Here is a 22,884-nt window from a genome sequence, read left to right as displayed (position 1 = left end):
ATATTGAATAGCTCCAGACTGCTATAATTTGATACCCTGTCTTTTTTTTATGTCATTTTTAAATCTCCTTCATTATTAACCATTCCTTATTGGCACAGTAGATCTGCCTTAGGCTCTCTTATGGTTGTGTGGACTTCAGTGTGTAGGTTTTGCAGCATACTTTACTTATTTTTGCAGCATTTCACTTGAAGATTCTTGGCCAGGTTCTGGATGTTGATACTGATGAGAGAATAACCACTGGACAAATGATCCATTGTTTAAATTAATCTGAGTAGGTTATAAAATAACTCAGTGACACTCCACTTGGCAACAGTTTATTAAGGGGTTAGTGAAAAAGTCCTCACCCTTTTCTAGCTCCTGTGTGTTCGTTTTCCAAGGGTGACTTTATCATTTTACTTAAGGTGGTGGGAGTTTTTAGAATGTCACACCTACCTGTTTTCAAGTCTTTAAATATATTCCAAAGATAAATCTGAAGAGTTAAAAAAAAGTTGATTTCAGTGTGTATGACCTTTGATCTCATAGTATGAGTAATTTAAAATTGGCCATATGGTGAGCTTTAGTCCAGAAGATATATAAGCAATGCTTTGTATTGCGGTGTGCTATTAATAGATTAACATTTATATTGGAAGTGGTGAACACTGGCCGGGCGCGGTGCTCACATCTGTAATCCCAGCACTTTGGGAGGCTGAGGCAGGTGGATCACCTGCGGTCGGGAGTTGGAGACCAGCCTGGCCAACATGGTGAAACCCCGTCTCTACTAAAAATATAAAAATTAACTGGGCATGGTGGCACGTGCCTGTAACCCGTAGCTATTCAGGAGGCTGAGGCAGGAGAATGGCTTGAACCTGGGAGGCGGAGGTTGCAGTGAGCAGAGATCGCGACATTGCACTCCAGCCTGGGTGACAAGAGTGAAACTCTGTCTCAGAAAAAAAGAAAAAAGAAAAAAAGGAAAGAAAATGGTGAATATTATTTATCTATAGTGTGTGGTTAGTTTTTAAGAGGTATAGATGGCAGACATTATTTGGCTAAATAAGAGAATAGAATTAATGCCAATAAACTGTGTTTTATAGATGATTAATATACAATATATATTGCATCAGTGTGTTCTTCTGAAATTCTAGGATGTGGTTGCTATTGAATCTGAAGTAAAATCAATGGAAAAAAAGGTTTCAAAATCAAAACTATCCTATTATCAAAAGAAATATTTGATTTTCACCTGAAGAACATCTTAAACATGGGGAGGTAAGCATAGATTATTATTTAAAGTATTTTCTTGTGATACTTATTATGTCTTTTTCAAAATAGAATATAATGTGATTTAAAAAAGCATTTAGTCTTACCAGAGTAATAGCAAAATAAGGTTGGGAAATTGATGGGAATAACTATAACTGTATATTTAAATCATAGTTGTAGTACCACCTATGTAAAGATAATTTTCCTACAGGTTATTTTTTCATTTAAATCAAACTCAAGGGCTTGAGCACCTAATTCAGGCTGAACTGGGTTCCAGCCCCAGCTAGACTGCTCACTGCATGACTTTGAGTAATTAATGGTTTTTGGATTGTCTTTCATATCTGTGCACTGGTACTGAGGTGATTACATTGGCCAATTGTAATGTAAATAGAGCCCCTGACAGAGGAGCTGGGACATGACTAAACAGCAGGCAAATGTTGATCCCCTGCTCAGCCTAGTCATTGAGAGCATGTGGTTGAGGACCAGGGAGGCCTGGATTCTGTTCCCAGCTCTGCCTCTTAACACACTAAGCTTACCTGGATCTTCTAACTTCTGTGAACCCAATTTCCTCACCTGTGAATTGGAGGTTAGGATACTTACCTCTCGAAGGATTGTAAGGATTAAATGAAATGATATTATATGAAATATAACTTAGTACAGTGAGTAATCTCTTCTAATATATTGGTTACATAAATCCAGATTTCTATGGATCAGAAGTTATTAAAGCAAAATATAATTATACTCCTGGGACTCATGCAGGACAGTTCTGTTCAAGTCAATAAGCATTTTTGAGGGCCTACTATGCGGGAAGCCCTGTGGTAGGTGTAGTTGCTACAAAAGTGAGAGGCAGTACCTGCCCTTACATTGCTCACTGCCTAGTGACAATATACACAGCAGAACGCCAGTTCTACACAGAAAGTGGAGGGAGAAAAGGAAGAAAAAGTTGTCCAAATGCATAATTGAGTATTGGTAGGTTACTCTTGAGCTAGTTATTCTTTCCTGAGACTGTCAACTCCCGGATCACAAGTGATATAATAGTTCTTTTCAATCTGAGCTAAGAAATAGTTTTAAAATGGGAACTATAAAACTATACCATATTTTAATTGTGAATAATTAAATTTAACAGTGACCATTGTCTTTTCATTTCTGTAACATGCTCCTCTTATGTAATTAAGGTCATACTTGAAAATATACGTCCCATGAAGAAAACCATCGCTGAGATAGTGTCTTACCAAGTGGAACTGAGGTTGCCGCAGACAGGAATGAAACCTCTCCCTGTGTTTCAGCGGACAAATCAGCTTTTACAAGATATAAAACTATTGGAAAATGTGACTCAAGAACAAAATGAGTTATTAAAGGTAAGCAGTTTCTGATGACAGCCAACTTACTGGATGAGAATGTTCACCAAAAGCTGGTTTGGTTTTCACTTCTAATTGAAATTCATTATTATCCTATTATTATAGGAGGTGGCATTTAATATAAAAGCATATCTTCATGCTCAAATGGAGCTAAGGTTATTTTTCTCACTTCTTAGCCTTGTTCTGGTTGAAGATATTAAAACATAGTTATGGTCTATTTAATTTCATTCCACAGTTGTTAAAGACCTACAAGGGCAAAATTCTGTGGGAAGAGAGTCAAACTTGAACAAGGCATTTGCAGCCCCTGAGGCCAACAGATCTGTAAAGTAGTCATCACCATAGTAATCTCTTTATTCATCTCAGTCACTCTCCTATTGACTTTCTCGTTACCAAGCATGTGATGTAGGCAGAGTAGGTACTTTATCATCTTTCTTTTTACAGATAAGGAAATCGGCGTCAGGGCTAAGTGACCTGCTGAAAGACCACAGAGTTCACTTGTGTAGAGGTTAATGTATGTACACATGGAGCAATAATTTGAGTTTCTAAACTCCTGGTGTCATTTCTGCATATTGAGGGCTGATATTTTTCATCTTCTTCCCAGAGGGGTTTTGTATTGTGGTGGTAGTGGTTGGGTTTTGTTAAATCACTAGTCTCCATCAGGAATCATCATTAGTTAGGAATAATCTTTAGTTTGTATTCCTAGATCAAGGAATTCCCACAAGAAGAGAAAGTTATAGAAAGTCTGCACTGACTTCCAACCCTCTCCATCGACCTCCTGCATGTTGCCTTTCCTGATTAGATGGGTCACTGTAGGGGTTATTTTTCATTTTTCGTGACGGCCTTCTGGTTATAAGAAGAAAAATGACTGTGTTTTAATCCCTGTTAAATTTCATGTACATTTTGGTGGCCACTCTGTTCTCCTAAGGTTTGAGGAGACTGTACTCTCTGGTTTGAGTCTTAACTCAGTTTCTCTGGTCTGGCTACTGGTCAATGATGTCATTCTATAACACCCACAGAGAGAAAGAAGCTCTAGCACTCAATGTACTATCTTGTAATAATATAAAGAGAAGAAAAAAATATATAATTTGATCTATTATTTTCATCCTTTTGTGCTTTATTGGTCTCCTGGTCAGAAGAAGAAAGCCACAGTCCTAACTATGCTTTCAAGTGGCTTCTTCACAGATGAAAGGGGTGAAATAGAAGAGGAAGTTCTATTTTGTGCCAAGTTAGGTATCAAACTGGGCTGCTCAAATTTTCCATCTCATTGTGCTGGTGGCAATCAGATGTCCCCTCAGATATTTCAAAGCTAAGGAAGACAGTGGTGATGACAATCATTAGAATATGGTACATTTCCTTTGATTTCTACTTTAGATGTTGTAAGTGCCCTCGTTGTAGAAAATAAGACAAATTACTTTTGTGGGGAGTAACAGGATGTAGTTCATTATTGAGGGCTGGGGAGCAGATGTGCACAGTGAACATAGTTATTCATTTCCAGCCTACAGCTAAAATTATGGTTAAATATTAAAGAAAATACAAGGAAGAATTCCGTGTTGGCTAGAAACTTTGTAGTTTTAAAAGGCATTTTGCTTCACTATGTAGCATACCAAAGAAGTATCTAGTTTTTCTTTTGAAGTCTGTTTCTTTGTTTTTCATCATATTTAATCATACTATTTAGTCCCCAGGTAGGTCAGAGCTTTGCTGCTCCCCTAACACTAGATGCCAGGTATTGTTCTGGTTAGTTTTGCCTTATTCTGCAAATTCAGAATGTTCTTGAACCCTCAGCCTCTTACTCATAAAATACACATCACTGATCCCAAGGGGTACCAGGTGAAGATGAGTCTGGACCGGGAAAACCCATCATCACTGACATCACATGCTCTGTTCTGTCTGAATCAGTTATGTCACCTTTCTATGCGGAAAGCCTGCCCCCCCCCCCCCATGGAATATGTATTAAAATGGTGTATGTGACTTGTCAGTAAGTTCTCAAAAGTTAGCAACTTTATGTTAACATGCCATAAAATGCTTTCCAGAATAAACCCACTGGACTGGAAATACTTAAGAGCAAAGGTGTGTCCAGTGAGACTTGTACTTTAAGCACTGCCCAAGGTGCTCTGGCATCTAGTAGAGCAAGAAGATCAGGTGTCAGCTTTGCAAACATTCTTCTCTCTGTTTAGGCTACCACGTCCTATTGAAATCTCAATGGGTGCATATTTGCCGTGAGTGATTAAAACTTCTGTGGAGCTAAACAATGAAAATAGTCCATTAATCTGCTTAGATTATGACAAATATTCTTTTTTGTGGGGGTTATTTTATAGGTAGTCATAAAACAGACCAATGAATGTGATGAAGAAATAGAAAATTTGAAACAGATCTTAAATAATTATTCAGCTCAGTTCTCCCTTGAACATATGTCACCAGACCAAGCTGCCAAGCTGCCACAACTACAGGTATGTTTCTTTCATTCATAAAGGTATGTTTCATTTGTCCATCTGTCCATTTATTTAATACTTACTAAGGCTTTGGTGTCTAGTTGCCTTTCTAGTGGTACAGTGTAAGTTCCTATTTCTCTGTAACAATTGAAGGTATTTCTGTGTGTGTTTACTTTCCATCCCTATTTCATAAAATAGATGATTATGTAATTATCATTACTAAAAAGTGATAAAATTTTAGCCCCTGATGTTTAATCAAGAGAAGCCTTATCCGTTTGTAGCCTGGGCAGCCCTAACCCCAAAAACTGAGCCAGGGCTGCCACATCTCCTTCTTTATTGGAGGGCTTTTTAAGTGCCCTTGGCATCAGCTTGATGCGTTTTGATCTGAATTTGCTCTAGTACCAAAGAACCTGATATAATACAGGATATTTGGACAACCTGACTTTCTGGGATAGAGTCAGGCAGTGTGGGCAGGCTGGCCTTCAGCAGTGAAGACCCTGAATACTATAGTAATAAAGAATTCCATATTCTAAGCAGTATTGCCATACTAACATATTACCATATGTCAGAATTAACAGTGTCATGTGGATTCAGTTACAATGGTTTGCATGATAACCTTTTGCTAGGTTTTTTCAGTCTTTGTTTTTGAAGTAACATTTCCATAAACAACAACAACAACAAAAAACCTGATTGTATGGTAGGAGTAATAGAGCGCTGCTTTTTTTCTTGCCATCAAATTGATGCAGACAAGCAATTAATATGGTACTCAAAGGAAGATAACACTACTTGCCAGCTGTGAGACCTGGGGCAAGTGATTTGACATCTACAGTGAAGTACAGGAGAGTACAAGATGACACAGCTGTTAAATGGTGGATCAATAATTCCCAATCAGTAATAAAGACTCAATATTGTAAAAATATTAGACTTCCCCTATGCTAAAAAATCAGGGACCCCAAAGAGCTTTTGTTTATATGAATTATATCCATTGATAACGAAATTAAAACTCACAAATGTAAAAACATTCATTTAGTTTTTAAGCAACAATAATAAACCCACTGTATTTTAATAGGAATAACTATTTTTATTATTCTTATTTTTTTTTTAGAGATGAGGTCTCACTGTGTTACCCAGGCTGGAGCAGAAATAACATTTTTTTAAGTAGTTATATTTTCTAAAACAAATAGTAATGAGAAGAGTGACATTGTTTTATGTATCTGTAATCTCTTTAATATCTGGTTTAATATTAGGTGAGTGCAAAAGTAATTCCAGTTTTCTCATTGAAAGTATGACAAAAACCATTATTACTTTGGCACCCACCTAATAGACAGATTCTTATGTTTCTGCATTTGATCTGTTGAGGCATGTAGTTTTGTTTTAAGTATGCGAAGACAATACAACCTCTCAAAGACATGCACTTGGAAGATGGAGGGATATTTTAATAGTCCTTTTGAATAATTGTGGACATTTTTCTTTGAAACTATACAAAAACCCAACAAGTGCAAATTACATATTATTTGTAAAATGGAATCCGAACCCATGTCAATGAACTTTATATGTTCTTACATTAAAATTTACTGGTTTACTTTGTACTTCGAATGGATCTTCTAACATTGCATGATTTTATAACATCACGTTCAATCACTTGGAGAATCCTGATTGAGTTATGCGGATCTTCTAAATGTTGACACATTTCAAGAGTCAATATTTCTTTGAATCGTACTTGTTAAATTAACACCTATCTCTTCAGAAAAAAATCTTTTAGTATTTAAGGAAAGCAATACAGTTTATCAGCTGGCTTTTTTTTTTCAAGTAAAATAGTGTTCTGTGAATAAAAGGATAGTTCAGCTTACAACTCAAACAGTAGCATAAGTGCTTTTTCTCAACCATTGGCCCTTTGTATGCAGCGGAAGTGCCATATGCATACTTTCTGTTTTTTCACAAAGAATAGTGAAAATATATACTGCTGTGGTTTGAATGTTTTTGTCCTCCCAAAAAATGTTGCCCCCCCCCCAACATTTTTATTCATGTTGAAACTTGATCACCAACACAGCAGTATCGGGAGGTGTGGCCTTTGGGAGGTGATTGAGTCATGAGGGCTCCTCCCTCATGAATGGGATTAGGTGCCCTCTGAAAAGGGCTTGAGGGAGGGAATTCACCCATTTTTGCCCTTCTGCTTTGTGCCATGTGAGAACATGACAAGCCTCCCTTCAGGAAGATGTAGTGTTCAATGCACCATCTTGGAAACAGAGAACAGCCCTCACCCGACACCAAACCCCCCAGTACTTTGATCCTGGACTTCCCAGTCTCCAGAACTGTGAGAAATAAATTTCTGTTCTTTATAAATTACCCAGTCACAGATATTCTGTTATGGCAGCACAAATAAACTAAGACACATATTTTTATCAAGGACATTCTTAAGGAAAATGGAAATTTTTTTACTATAAATACATCAAAGTGAAGAACCCAGTAACAACTAATATATTTGGCGTACGTGCCTTGATTCATATAAGGTGCCAGTAGTTTTACCCACCATTGCTTTTATGCCATCAGTGCAAATGTCAGCACAGTATAAAAGGCAAATAGCATTTTAGTGTAATGAAAATGATCTGGACCTTATGGACTGTGGCCAGGGGTCTGCAGATGCTGCTTTGAGAGCAGCTGCTCCATGTAGGACTGTGCCTCTACTCTGTTTCTGTTACTCTAGTGGCTACAGTATCGCTCTTGTCGGGAGGCAGTGTACTTCTAAAGTTTAGTGTTTATTGAAAATGGAACACAAAATACAGCCAACTCAGATTTAAGTCAAACAACTGTTATTTCCCAAATCAATCACAGAAATTTTGACTTCAGACACAATAGGGGTATTGGCATAGGAATGTGTGCAGTAGAGCCAGGAGAAAGCCCAGGCCTATGCTCTGCTGCATGCTAGCTGCAGCTTTGGACAAATCACCTTCTTTCTTTGGCCTTTAGAACTCTATCTTGCAGGTGGAGACAGATTACGTTTCTCTGTTCTGTAAGAAAATTAATGCTTCTGTGACTATCTGTAGAATGGTGGGTGGATGAACCAACAGCAAGAAAGGAAGAAAGAAGGAGGAAAGAATAGGGGTTTGAGGAATATATTAGGAACAAATTTCAAACACAAGAAGGTTTTCTAAAAAGGAGCAGGCTGCTTCTGATGCAGCACTCACTTCAGGATCTCAGGCAAGTTGAATGACATCTCTCAGAGGTGCTAGAGAGGAGGATGTTAGTGTATTTGTCACCTGCTATTTCTTCCAAATCTAACAATCTATAATCCTATAATCATCTCAGACAGACACTGGGCATCTGCATGTCTGCCATGTATAAGAAATTTTATTTGCACATGTCAGTAATACAAATGTTAAAAGTAACATTATGAAGGTTGGGATCATCTGTCCATCATTCCCATAATAAGTTATACTACATGGTACCCTTATTTGTTTATTCTTATTTAGTAGGAAGATTTTACTGTAGAAAAAGTAAATGATTGCGCAGAATAGACTGTGCTTTAAAAAAAAATGAATTTAGTAATACCAAAGAAGTCTTCAGAGATGATGATAAAAGAATGAGATTTCTATCTTCATTTTCTCTCAGTGGTTCCCAAATGTTAGTCTGCTTAAGAATTTCCTGGAGAGACATGAGACATGTCTCCTGGGGACATGCATTTTTAATATGCTTTGGGACACAATGGGAAGTATGCATAAGGCACTTGTGTGGTGTTGGTTAGTGTGCAGACTCCTGGGCCCTCTCCTGTGGATCCTGGTTCTCTCAGTCCTGTAGCTAGCCACTGGAGCAGTAGCTCCCAACCCTGGCCACACACCATAGTCATCTGTGGAGCATGTTACAAGTTTCCACGCTTTGGCTTAACCCCCAGGGATTCTGATTCACAAGGTCTCTGGTAAGGCTGAGGCATCCTATAGCTTGTAAACCCTACACAGGACCTTTGGAAATGCAGCCAGGATGGAAAGGAGCTATACTGTACCAGAGACTAGCTTCTGGCTTTGTAAACCAAACAGCAGAGAAAAATCTTCAGCCCTTGTACCAAAGGAAGCAGGCTGTTCTGGGCCCGCAGAGGCCTCAGACTTCTCAAACCTATGCAAACACTCTTTCTACACAGGGAGAAATCGAAGATATGGAAAAACAGATTCTGAGTTTGAACCAAAAAAAAGAAGACCTGTTGGTGGACCTGAAGGCCACCGTACTAAACCTTCACCAGCATTTGAAGCAAGAACAAGAAGAAGTAGAAAGAGATAGGCTGCCAGCTGTAGCATCAGAGGAGGGTGGAGTGGCGGAGAGGGATGCTTCTGAGCGGAAGGTGAGTATGACTTTAGGTTAATGCCGGCCCCACACTCCACAAGAGCATTAATGGATAGTGTTTTCCACCTGAACGACCTGTGGCATCTATATCTATGGCTTGTAGTAAAGGAATTTTTAAAAGTGGAAATACTCAACCTGAAGTTGTTTACTAGTGAATATAAATCCTCAGGGTGTGCCTGTTCTGGACTCCACTCAGAATTCTTAACACCTGAATTACTTTAGGACACGCTTATAAAATTTCACAGGTAGATCGATCTAGCCTCACTTTGAAGTATCTTCATACAGAAAGTCAGCCCTTTACAGACTTAAGAAGGGCCCAGTGCCTAAGTCTTCTCTGCATTCACATCAATGAATCACATTCTTTAATTGTTTGATGAGGGGCCACAGGGGGCCATGAAAATGTCAAGACCTAAGGTTTGACTGACTTGGGATATCTGGCTGGAGGAGCTGAATGGAGCAGGAGACAGAGCCTCCTTGTAGGAGTGGGCATCTTCAATATAGTGAATAAAAAATTAGCTACATAAAAATGCAGCCAGACAGGGATCTTGGTGATGTTGACTGGCAAGCAGACTGCAGGTATTCTTGTGCTGTGCCTTTCAGTTGAACAGAAGAGGCTCCATGTCTTACCTGGCAGCAGTCGAGGAAGAGGTGGAAGAAAGTTCCGTGAAGAGCGAAGTAAGGGAAATGATTTTCTTGTTAAAGTTTGTTAGAGCCAGGCCTCTAAAAGAAGTCAATGAAAAGATCTTAAAGTGAATGGAAACATAAGAATTTTTAAAATTAATGTTGATATTTTAAAAGTATGATTGAAGTAGTTCTCTTATGTTATTAATGTTTAAGTGTATGGAAACCTACTTCACCATGTAAGAGTGAGATGAATGTAATTCAGGCACTCTCGTTGGCATACGGGAGAAGGTGAAGAAGTTCTCTGTAGTATCCTGATTTCTGAGGACTTTCTCTGATGTTTTGAGAGCATGCTGTTTGTTTGGCACTCCTGGTCTCATTTTTAGAACTGTATTTTTCCACATTTCAATTACTCTTTTGGTCTAAAACAGTGTTTCCAATGACACAGAGAGTTGTGTTAGCAACTCATACTAAGAATTTGTACTACTTAATTGTAACTGGTTGAATGAGACATTTTCAGTTGTCTTTTCTGACATCAGTTTCCATTTCATACTTGAAAAAATAAGTTGCAATGGGTGTTATGACAAAAGGAAGAAAATTGAAGCAACTTACAGTTTTTGTGACTCGCACGTAACCACCAGACACTTTTTGGGCTCATTTTATAGATGGTTAAGTAGCTCCACTGTCACACAAAACAGACCTCTTATCCTAGAGTGTGTCGCTAGGACATGGTGGAACTGTGACAAGGAAGAGTTAAACTTTACTGTGCTCTGTGACCATCAGACAACTTATACCCCTTCATGGCAGAGAATAATGGAGGGACCAGGGACCAGAAAGAGTGACTTCAGTACGATGTTAATTTGAAACGTGTATTTGCTTCTGAGCTTTTGTTTATAGTGTTGTCTTTGACAGCAACAAAAAAGCACATGTTCATCAAGCTGTGATTAAAAAAAAATTGACAGGTAAAAATTGTATACATTCAAAAAAATTTGCTGGGTGTGGTGGCATGCGCCTACAGTCCCCCCTACTCGGGAGGCTGAGGCAGGAGAATCACTTGAACCCAGGAGGCAGAGGTTGCAGTGAGCCAAGATGATGCCATTGCACTCCAGCCTGGGTGACAAGAGCAAACTCAGTCTGAAAAAAAATTATAATATATTTATGATATGTATGATGTTTTGATACAGTATATGTATATATGCATTGTGGAATGGCTAAATTGAGCTAATTAACATACACATTACCTCACATACCATTTTTTTTGATAATGAGAACACTTAAAATCTACACTCTCCGTGATTTTCAAACATATATTAACTATAATCACCATGATATACAAAAGATCCCTTGAACTTATTCCTCCTGTGCCCTTTTTTTAAATGCTCGTTGACAAACATTTTTGTAATCCCTGGTCGCTGGTAACCATTGTTTTATTCTCTGCTTCTATGAGTTTTTTGTTTTTTTTTTTACATTCCACATAGAAGGGAGATGATGTGGTATGTGTTCTTCTGTGCCTGGATTATTTCATTTAACAGAAGATCCTCTAAATTTACCCATGTTGTTGCAAATGACAGAACTTCCTTATTTTTTAAGGCCAAATAGTATTTCACTATGTATATATAACCACATTTTCTTTATCCTTTCTTTTGTTGGTTGACACTTAGGTTAATTCTGTATCTTGGTTGTTGTGAACAGTGCTGCATTGAACATGGGAGTGCAGACATCTCTTTGACATACTGAGTTTTTTCCTTTGGATATATACTCAGTAGTGGGATTGCTGGTTCTATTTTTAATTTTTTGAGGAACCTCGATACTGTACCAATTTACATTCCCACCAACAGTATTCAGGGGTTCTATTTTCTCCACATCCTCATGACCACTTGTTATTTTTTTATCTTTTTGATATAAGCCATTCTAACAGGTGTAAAGTAGTATCTCACTGTGGTTTTAATTTGCATTTCCCTGGTGTTTAGTGATGTTGAACTTTTTTTCTTATACCCATGAGGCTGTAATTTTAAAGATAGCATTTTAATTTTTCTAACTGTTATGTATTTTTAAATATTTATTTAGCGACAGGATCTCACTCTGTTGCCCAAGCTAGAGTGTAGTGGTGCTCACTGCAACCTCCAACTCCTGGCCTCAAGTGATCCTCGCACTTCAGCCTCCCAAAGTGCTGGGATTACGGGTGTGAGTCACAGTACCTGGCCTCAAAGATACCATTTAAGGTTACATTGACCAAAGCAGATTAAGTTCCTAAAAGCACCATTTTAAAGATTTCCTTCGTGTGACATGAGCCCCTACTTTTAAAAGTATTTTCTAGGCTTTAGGAAGAGCAGCTACATTTGTAAACATGATATAGTTAGCAAAAAATACAGATTAAAAAAATGGGGGAGGGCTGCAATAAAGGGCTCTGGTTACACTGCCTGATAAGTTGAATCTGGTGTAAAAGAGGTGGGTGAGTAGGGCGCCAGTTATGACAGGAAGGGAAGCTCTTCCTTTTGCTGACCAATCGATTACTGTGACAGAATGGAGATGAGAAGGCAGAGCCATCTCCTCAGTCTTGGTCTTCACTTTGGAAGCATGACAAGGACATGGAAGAAGACAGAGCTTCCTCATCCTCTGGAACAATTGTTCAGGTAATGCTGGGCATAACAACCACGCTTGGGAGTTATGAGCGTAGCGGGGAGCAGAGATCTATTTTTGCATGACTTTCTTTCCCCTACACCCCCGAGATGGAGTCTTGCTCTGTTGCCCAGGCTGGAGTGCAGTGGCATGATCTCAGTTCACTGCAACCTCCGCCTCCTAGGTTCAAGCAGTTCTCCTGCTTCAGCCTCCCAAGTAGCTGGGATTACAGGCACACGTCAACACGCCCAGCTGATTTTTGTATTTTTAGTAGAGACGGGGTTTCACCATGTTGCCCGACTTTCTATGTTAACTTTGCTTCCTCTCTTTCCCCTTTACTTTATTTGTTTTTCAGTCAGCACTGCCTAAACCTTTAAAATGCCCATTTGTAGCTCAGACAAGGAATAAAAATAAGGGTAGTAAAGAACTATCTTGTTTAAAGGAATGCTTAGGGAGGGAACCTGCAATGGGTGGAATTTTTTTTTTAGCTGACAACAATTGTATATATTTATGGTATACAACATGTTTTGAAATGTGTATACATTGGAAATGGCTATATCAAGCTAATTAACATATGCATTACCTCACATATTTGTCATATTTTCAGTAATTAGAATACCTAAAATCTAGTCGCTTAGCAACTTTTAAGTATACATTATTATTAACTATAATTGCCATGTTATACATAGATTCTCTTGAATTTATTCCTCCTGTTCAACTGAAATTTTGTATCCTTTGACCAACATTTCCCCAGGCCTTCTCTCAGCCCCCACCCTCCACCCCCAACAGCCCTGGTAACCACCATCCTATTCTCTGCTTCTATGCAGTCCATAGTTTTAGATTACACATGTAAGTGAGATCATACGGTATTTATCATTCTGTGCCTGGTTTATTTCACTTAACATAATGTCTTCAGGTTTATCCATATTGTCACAAATGATGGAATCTCCTTCATTTTGAAGACTGGATAGTACTCCGTTGTATATATATGCCGTGCATTCTTTCTCCATTCATCAGTTGATGGACACTTAGGTTCCTTCTCTCTCTTGGCTACCGTGAATCTTTGAAAGCTTCTGACATCACCTTTGCACAAACACAAAGACAGCCTTAGTGAGCCCCTGCTTGATTCTATTTCTGTTGTGTACTCAGTGATAACAGGAGAGTACTTTTTTTGAAGAAAACTCCATATATGTGAAAATCCAAACTGACCAAACAGATAACTCAAAGGAGCAGCTAAAAGCTTCACTGCACTGTTTTACCAAAGCATTTAAATTAACATGCCGCTCTTTTGGGAGTATTGGTGGAGGGTCTCTCCATAATCTTTTTTTTTTTTTTTTTTTTTGTGAAACAAAGTAGTATGTAAGATAAATTAGATGCGCTAAGTCTTTTTTGCTCCTTATGACATTCTAAATATTTTCCAATCTCTCAAATGCCCTCACTTTAGAAAATCATCGTAAGCCTATGAACCACGTTCTTCCTTTGCTCCCAGAAGATCTCTGCATCCTCGTGATCCATACACCTCTTGCTCCTGCCTCCTATCCAGGGATGACCCCCTGCCCTGCTCTCATGCCAACTCTTTCCCTAATCGTTGGCACCATTCTCTGCCTGTACCAGCCTTGTCAGTCTCTGCCTCTGGCTAGGTTCCTTCCTTCTCTACCTCAGTACTCAGGCTTCCCCTCCCTAACATGTTCTCTTCCTTGTGGCCCCACTACTTCGAACAGAGAGAGAGTTCCAGAACCAGCCTGCATCTTCAGTGGCTCCACAGAAGGCTTTGGTCCCTGGGATGCCCTTTCTCCATGCCTGGTTGTAGACTTCATTCCTGTCCACAAAGACCCATCTCAACTTCCCCTGCTCCAAGAAACCTCCTGACATCCTCCTACAAGGAAAATTGCTGTCTCTTTCCCTGTTTTCCAATAGGATTCTGAACCTCAATTATGACTTAGCACATTTTTATGAATACACCTGATACGATTTCATGAGTGGAAAGAAGCTTATTGTTTATATCCTATACTCAGCTCAGTATGGTACTTTAATGAACTGAATTTCTTGATCCTGCTTCCCATGTTAATTACTACACTTCCTCTTTCATTTGCTACTGAAGGTCTTTCCTTGGTGCTCCACTCCCTAGGCCCCTTTTGTAACCTTGTTTCAGCCTCTGGCTGTGCTTAAACTGCCATTGATTTCTGGAGCACCAATTTAGTGCCCTTTTATTAGTCCTAATCCTTATTGACCTCTCTGGGATTGACCACCTCTTCCTTCTTTAACTGTGGTGTTCCTTTAACTTTCTTAATTCTGTTCTTCCCTGTCCCTTCTACCTCTAGTCCCTCCTCCGTCTTCTTTTCTTGCCCCTCTTTCTCTTTCGTCTGTGATGCTAGGCATTCCCCCAATGTTCTGTCTTCTTCCTTCTCCCTGTTTTCTTTTTTTCTGAGGCGGAGTCTCGATGTGTCACCCAGGCTGGAGTGCAGTGGTGCGATCTCAGCTCACTGCAACCTCTGCCTCCTGGGTTCAAGCAATTCTCCTGCTTCAGCCTCTTGAGCAGCTGGGATTACAGGCACCTGCCACCATGCCTGGCTAATTTTTTTATTTTTAGTAGAGACAGAGTTTTGCCATGTTGGCCAGGCTGGTCTTGAACTCCTGACCTCAGATGATCCACCCGCCTTGGCCTCCCAAAATGCTGGAATTACAGGTGTGAGCCACTGCGCCCAGCCTCTCTGTTTTCTTTCAGGGCAATTTTATTTCCTCTGAGAGCTTTGTGGTCACCTCTATGCCAGTGATTACCAAACTAAATCTCTAGTCTTGGCTTTTCCCTTAAATCTATAAATCTATTCCACATTTCTATCCTCCTGATAGACGTTTTTGGGATGGAGTTTCTCCAACTCAAACCCATTTTACCAACTTTCCTTCAAAGCTTGCTCCTCTTACTAATTTCTCAATGTCTGCTGATGGTGCCATTATTTTCTCAGAGATAAACTTTGGAGTTCTGTTAGGTGCCTCATTTCTCTCACCTTTCACATCCTGTCAGTGGCCAATGATGTCCATTCACTGCATACAACCTCTCCTCCCGTTATTTTTGCTATCGTCTTATTTCAAGCAATTCTTATTACTTCCCTGGACTTTTGGAGTAGCCCTCTAATTGGTTTACAATTTCCAATTGTTTTTCCTAATACATCTTATAAAATACTGATGACATTTCCTAAAACCAATCATGCTAAACCTCAGCTTAAAATTCTTCATGGCGTCTGATTATCTACTGAAGAAAATGCAAACTTAGCCTGGCATTCCAGATTTTCCTGATCCCTACCTACCTTTCTGATTTTATCTAATCTCTACCTTTCATTCTTGGTTTGTACCTTTCTGATAACAGTCACTGTTTTCAGTAGAAGAAGCTGAAAAGACACTAACATTTTGTTAGGAAATGCTAAATGCCATATATATGTGACTAAATTGCAAGCGTGGGTGAGATAGTTTTTATTCCCATTTTAAAGGTGAAGTAACTGAGGTTCAGAGAGTTCAGGTTAATTTTTCCGAGATCACACAACTTGCAGGTAGAGCAATCAAGGTTGGTTGATTATAATATCCACATGCTTTCTCCCACGTTGTGTTAATTCTTTGTGTGCATGTCATTTTCCCATTGCTTAACTTTGGTTAACCTTAAAAGAAGGCTTGCTGAATCAGAGTATATATCCATTTAAAATGTGACACACATTTTCAAACTGCCTTCTAGAAAGGTTATACCAAGCTAGGCACAGTGTCTCATACCTGTAATCCTAGCACCTTGGGAGACTGAGGTGGGTGGACAGCTTGAGCCCAGGACTTCAAGACCAGCCTGGGCGACATAGTGAAACCCTGTCTGTGTAAAAAAATAAAAAATTAGTCAGGCGCAGAGGCGGGCGCCTATAGTCCCGGAGACTGAGGCGGGAGGGTCACTTGAGCCTGGGAGATGAAGGCTGCAGTGAGCTAAGATTGCGCCACTGCACCGCAGCCTGGGTGACAGAGTGAGGCCCTGTCTCAAAAAAATAAAAAGAAAAGAAAAACAGAAAGGCTGTACCAATTCTGTTTCTCCTAGGTATACATGGAATTGCATTTCCTGACCCCTAAGCTGATTTTTGATATTGTCAGTCTTAGCCAAACTTAGCCAGTGGTTTAAATTAATTTATGCTCTAAGAATGTTGAATATCTCTTTAGATGCCTATTGGCTTTTGTAATTCTTTTGTGACTTGCTTGTTCCTACCATTTGACTGTTTTTCTATGTAAGGGTTGATGTTTTCCTTATTATTTATAAGAGTAATTAATATATTAAGAATATTGGCCGGGCGCAGTGGCTCACGCCTGTAATCCCAGCACTTTGGGAGGCCGAGGGGGGCGGATCACGAGGTCAGGAGATTGAGACCATCCTGGCTAACATGGTGAAACCCCATCTCTACTAAAAAATACAAAAAACTAGCCGGGTGTGGTGGTGGGCACCTGTAGTCCCAGCTACTCGGGAGGCCGAGGCAGGAGAATGGTGTGAACCCAGGAGACGGAGCTTGCAGTGAGCCAAGATAAAGCCACTGCACTCCAGCCTGGGCGACAGAGTGAGACTCCATCTCAAAAACAAAAAGAATATTAATACTATGTATAATAGTTATCCCAGTTTGTTATTTCTCTTTAACTTAGATTATGGTAACTTTTGTGGTGCATATTTTTTTTTTATATAGTCAATACTAATATTATTTTCATTTCTTGTCATGCTTCCCCACACCTAGAATTTTTATGGTATAACTTGGAGAATTCAATGAGAATTTATTGTTAGGGGTAATACAAGGATTCTAGTTATATTTTTCATAACTAGAATTTATTGTTAGGAGTAATACAATAATTCTACTTATATTTTTCATCAAATGCCTTCGTAGTTGTTCCTAAATGGAATAAATTCACCTTTTCCCCACTATTTGAAATGTCACTTTTATCATATAATTAAGTATTTGTTTGTTTGTTTATTTAGTTAGTTATTTCGGTAGAGACAGGATCTTACCATGTTGCTCAGGCTGGTCTCAAACTCCTGAGCACAAGCAGTTCTCCTGCCTTGGCCTTCCAAAATGCTGGGATTATAGGTGTGAGACATCACACCTGGCCATGTAATTTAAATTTTCATAAGGACATACTTTTAAAGAATTATTCAACGAGACAAAGCATACTTCTGGAAAAATCTACCTAAGTACCTAATTCTCTAGATTCTTTATGTGCTCATTAAGAAGAGAAGTTTGGAGAATGTAAGTCTTTCCAATAAAGACAGTCTTGGGGAAGCTGATTTTTTCTCTAATGAGCAAACTTTTTTCTAATTGTACCTGACTTCTCTGTACCTGACTTTTTTTGCAAGCAGGTAGTTTGTTAAATGAGCAGGCACAGAAAGAACTCACGTGGCACCAGGGAAGGACCTTTTCTGGAGCTCTGATTCTTTTCTTTACAGGAAGCATATGGGAAAATAAGCACCTGTGATAATTCCATGGCACAGATCCTCACACCAGACTCACTAAACACTGAGCAAGGCCCAGAATGTTCCCTAAGGCCCAACCAAACAGAAGAGGTAAGTCCCGGTTGGTAATAAGTAAGCTGCTCAGATAGCTGGACTAGCAGCTGTGTCCAGTGTTCTGTGTCCTGCAATACCTTGTACATCAAGCCAAGTGTTCCTTTTGAACTTTAACATATGAAGATATGTGCTGTCAAGCTGTAGAACTGGAAGACTTGTCATCAGATATTTACAAAGAAAATAGACATGGCATAGAGAATTAGACGTTTTTCACTCATTTACCATTTGTGAACATGAAATAGTCTTTCCATTGATGACTACTTCTTTAATCTGTAGGTAGAACTTATGGGGGGCAAAGAAAGTAGAGAAGGTATTGATTAATATAAAAGGCATTTATAGTTATCCGTTTAACCCTCAGACTGTATTAGGTAGGTTCATCCCTACCATATGTTTACAAATAAATCAAAATTCAGGGAATAAAAATATAGCTAGTGGGCCAGGCGTGGTGGCTCAAGCCTGTATGTAATCCCAGCACTTTGGGAGGCCGAGGCGGGCGGATCGCCTGAGGTCAGGAGTTTGAGACCAGCCTGACCAACATGGTGAAATCCCGTCTCTACTAAAAATAAAAAAATTAGCTGGGCGTGGTGGCACGTGCCTGTAATCCCGACTACTCAAGAGGCTGAGGCATGAGAATCGCTTGAACCTGGGAGGAGGAGGTTGCAGTGAGCCAGGATTGTGCCACTGTACTCCAGCCTGCCTGGGCGATTGAGCAAGACTCTGTCTTTAAAAAAAAAAGTATATCATATATATATATATTTATATTTAATATACATATGTATGGCTAGTGAATGAGGGAATAAGGAATCAAACCCAGAATATTCTAATCTGGCTTCCTAATTTGGAATCTTGTACCTCAGTGGTTCTCAAGAACGCCTTACAGCAGGGTGTGGGGGATGGGTACTATTTCCCAAGTTAATTTTGGTGTTTAACTGGACCTAAAGCTCCATGGGTCTCACCAAATAGCTCCTGTAAAAGATATTGGCATGCTTTTGCTGTTTTTATTGTTTAATTATTGCATCTCTTCTTTTATACTGAGTTGTATTTATGTTTTTTTCTCCCAATCTTTAGTCTTCAAAAATATCTCTTAGTTCTCAAATTGTTACTCCTTTCTCTTCTTTCTTTCCCTCCTCCATTTCATTCTCTGTCTCTCTTAACAATATATGTCTGGGAAGGTGGACAAATGTGAGAGGTTTACACCCAGTGGCAATGCTAAGAAAGTTGCTGACCTGGTCAGTAGGTTTTTTTGCTGTTCAGAATTAATCTGGGTTTTGTTTTGTTTTTGAGACATGGTCTCACTCTTCACCCAGGCTGGAGTACAGTGACCACAATCATGGCTCACTGGAGCCTCAACCTCCTGGGCTCAGGTGATCCTCCCACCTTAACCTTCCAGGTGGCTAGGACCACAGGTACACACCATCACGCCTGGCTAATTTTTGTATTTTTTTCAGATACACAGTTCTGCCATGTTGCCCAGGCTGGTCTCGAACTCCTGGTCTCAAATCATCTTCCCACCATAATGTTACTTTTGATACCTAATTAAAAATCAGATGTAGCTTCAATGGTGTTTTAGCTACAGTAGCCATTCTGCTTAATATTCTTTCTGCTGGTGTGGATGACCTCTAGGGTCTTTTCCCTGACCATGTGGATACTAGATAATGATGACAATAAAGAGAAGGAGGAAGAAAAAGGAGGATAACAAAATGCTTACGGAACATTTAATATGGGCCAGGTACTGAGATTTTACATATACCATCTCTTTTAATCATTAACAACAGCTCTATGAGATAAATATTACTGTTACCCCACTTTACAGATAGAGAAACTGAGGCTCAGAGAAGTAAGATGCCCAAGGCCATTTAGCTAGTAAGTGGCAAAGCTAGGATTCAAACCCAGATCTTTCTGACTCTGAGTTTAGAACCTGAGCTTTGAACTATTAGGCTCCAGTGACTCTCTTTTAAACTAATTTATGTATGTGTGTATTTGTATTTTCTTCTTAACTCAGAACTTTTGCTGGGGAGGAGATCTTGGGGCAGGAAAAATAGATGTTACCCTTTACTACAGGAGGAATTTGTCCACTTCTGATTATTCAGGGACTCCTTTACTGGCTCCAAGTTGCATACCTCTTGGTGACTGTCTTCCTGCCTTTTAGTCATTTCTGTCTCATCAGCACGGCACATCACTGAAGAGAGGGAAAGTGGGGACTCTGCAGAGACCAGGCAGCCAATGTCATCAGCCTTCTATCAGCCTCAACAAACCTTTTGTTTCAGGGGTTAAGTGTATTGACCAAATGGTAATTGCATAATTTTTAGTAAAATTCTGAGTCATTTTTGACCCGTATTACAACCAAGGATAAATATTTAGTATGGAAAAATGTGAAATCAAGCTAGGCATGACCTCAGAGTAAACTGCCACCATGGCATTCCGGGGGCATGCTTTGCATTTATTCATGTGCAGTTAGGTACTGTACTTTAGGTACTCAGTTTTACATTTCATAAGCAGTGGGGGAGATATGCAGGTATTTGTAGAATTGACTGAAATATTAAGGAGAAAATGTAAAGGTTTGCTATTTTGGCATGAAATGTAGCAATAGCCAGAAAATCAACATGCATTTTAACTACAGTTTTTTTTATTTTAACTGATTACTTCACTGATTATTTAGATCAGTGATGTGTTGATGCAGAAATGAAGCAATGTGATTCACCAACTTAAAAGTTAACTTGGATACTAAAAGGTTGGTGAAATTACGTCAAGAATGTGGAATTGTGGATGCCAAAGTGTAGTGAAAGCAGAAATTGCTTTTGATTCTATTTACTAGTGTGACCATACAACGAGGAGGCAGTTTGAATAACCTCCCTAAGCCCAGTTTCCTCATCTGTACACTAGAAGTAATAATAGGTTTTAGTTTTGAAATAAGGTGGTGGTCTGTGTATTATGCTTAGCCCAGTGCCTGCTTGTGTTAAGAGCCCCGTAAAGGCTAGCTATTATTAATTTACAGTTATGCTTTAGAGATGACATATTTATTTAATAAGAAATACTTGTAGTAATACTTTTTAGCTCCCCCCTACAAGGTGTACAATGATAAAACATCCATTTAAGTAAGTTTTGCTTTTAGAATTTGGGGCTATCATATAGAGAAGGTATTTTACAGGGGTGCTACTGTGTAAAAAACCAGGGAACTCTGAATCAAAAGATCACAGAGCTGTGTGACCTTGGGTAAGTAACTTGGGTGCTTCTCAGAAGCAACATGGTAAAAAGGGAGGCTGTGGGCTGATTAAACGTTCTGTGCACTTGGGTGTCTTAGACTTTAAAAAGAGGTGAGTGAACTGATCTCTAGTGGGTTCCTTAGGCCACCCTCAGCTCTTGAAGCTGTATGGTTGGAAATATTCTTTTTTTCTTCTCTTCCCCTTTGGATTCTTTTCAGGTTCAAATAACTAGAAAATAAAACCCAGATTAGTCATGCAGCTTCCTTATTTCCTCATTAATTTGGTGAGTACATGAGAAAGCAGAGAAACTCAATAGTGTCATTTTAAAAAGCATGTGGAGGGCCGGGTTTGGCGACTCATGTCTGTAATCCCAGCACTTTGAGAGGCCAAGGCAGGAGGATCACCTGAGCCCAGAAGTTAGAGACCCGCTTGGGCAACATGGCAAGACCCCATGTCAAAAAAAAAAAAAAAAAAAGGGGTGGGGCATATAACAGGTGCTCAAATAAAATTTTTGAATAAATAATGAAGGCAGGTGGTAAATCTGTGATTACAGATTAATTAATATTAATAGATTATCTTAGATTAATATTAAAAGATTGTTTTCTCAAGTGGCAGAAAAAGGAAAGGGGATCCCAAAATCTTTGTCTATAGCAATATCTGAAAACTAGAGGGAATTAATCAGATGACTAGAAATTGATGTCTGGAAGTCTGGAAGCAAAATCACACAACTGTTGCTTTAAAAAAAAAAAAAAAAATCAGGGCCAGGCACTGTGGCTTATGCCTGTAATCCCAGCACTTTGGGAGGTCTAGGCAGGTGGATCACTTGAGGCCAGGAGTTCAAGACCAGCCTGGCCAACATGGCAAAACCCTGCCTCTACTAAAAGTACAAAATTAGCCAGGTATGGTGGCATGTTCTCGTAATCCCAGTTCCTTGGGAGGCCAAGACAGGAGAATCACTTGAACCTGGGAGGCGGAGGTTGCAGTGAGCCGAGAACATGCCACTGCACTCCAGCCTAGGTGACAGAGGGAGACTCTCAAGAAGAAAAAAAAAGTCAGGATTGGCCGTGCCGGTGGCTCACGCCGTAATCCCGCAACTTTGGAGCCAAGGCGGGCGGAGATCACAAGGTCAGGGAGATCGAACCATCCTGGTGAACACAGTGAACACCGTCTTCTACTAAAAATACCAAAAAATTAGGCCGGGCGTAGTGGCGGCGCTGGTGTTCCCCAGGCTCTCGGGAGGCTGAGCAGGGAGAATGGCAGTGGAACCTGGGAGGCGACGGAGCTTGCTTGCAGTGAGCGGAGATCGCACCACTGCGCTCCAGCCTGACAGACAGAGTGAGACTACGTCTCAAAAAAAAAAAAAAAAAAAAGTCAGGATTAAAAAAGAAAATTAAAACAGGTGAATCCAAGCATAGACCTGACTATATATGAAGTTCAGAAAAAGCACAACGCAAGGAAAAGTGTCCTTGAGAAGGTGATTCTTGAAGAAAATTATAATAATAGATTAACGAAGGCAGGGA

The 22,884-nt window shown here is 39.5% G+C and overlaps 1 protein-coding gene across 1 annotated transcript in view; it reads left to right on the top strand.

Annotated features, from left to right (window-relative positions):
* The window catches only part of SYNE2 (spectrin repeat containing nuclear envelope protein 2), a 374,975-nt gene that overhangs the window by 234,506 nt on the left and 117,585 nt on the right, over positions 1 to 22,884 (top strand). The window contains 9 exon segments of the mRNA XM_017892401.1: positions 1,122 to 1,167; positions 1,170 to 1,211; positions 1,214 to 1,242; positions 2,409 to 2,591; positions 4,907 to 5,038; positions 9,153 to 9,350; positions 9,953 to 10,027; positions 12,496 to 12,606; positions 18,042 to 18,158. Coding sequence (XP_017747890.1) covers positions 1,122 to 1,167; positions 1,170 to 1,211; positions 1,214 to 1,242; positions 2,409 to 2,591; positions 4,907 to 5,038; positions 9,153 to 9,350; positions 9,953 to 10,027; positions 12,496 to 12,606; positions 18,042 to 18,158 — 933 coding nt within the window.

The sequence above is a fragment of the Rhinopithecus bieti genome, unplaced genomic scaffold (genome assembly GCF_001698545.2).
Source record: "Rhinopithecus bieti isolate Rb0 unplaced genomic scaffold, ASM169854v2 scaffold_20892, whole genome shotgun sequence".
In the NCBI taxonomy this organism is placed as follows: Eukaryota; Metazoa; Chordata; class Mammalia; order Primates; family Cercopithecidae; genus Rhinopithecus; species Rhinopithecus bieti.
This window is presented reverse-complemented; position numbering and strand designations above follow the sequence as displayed.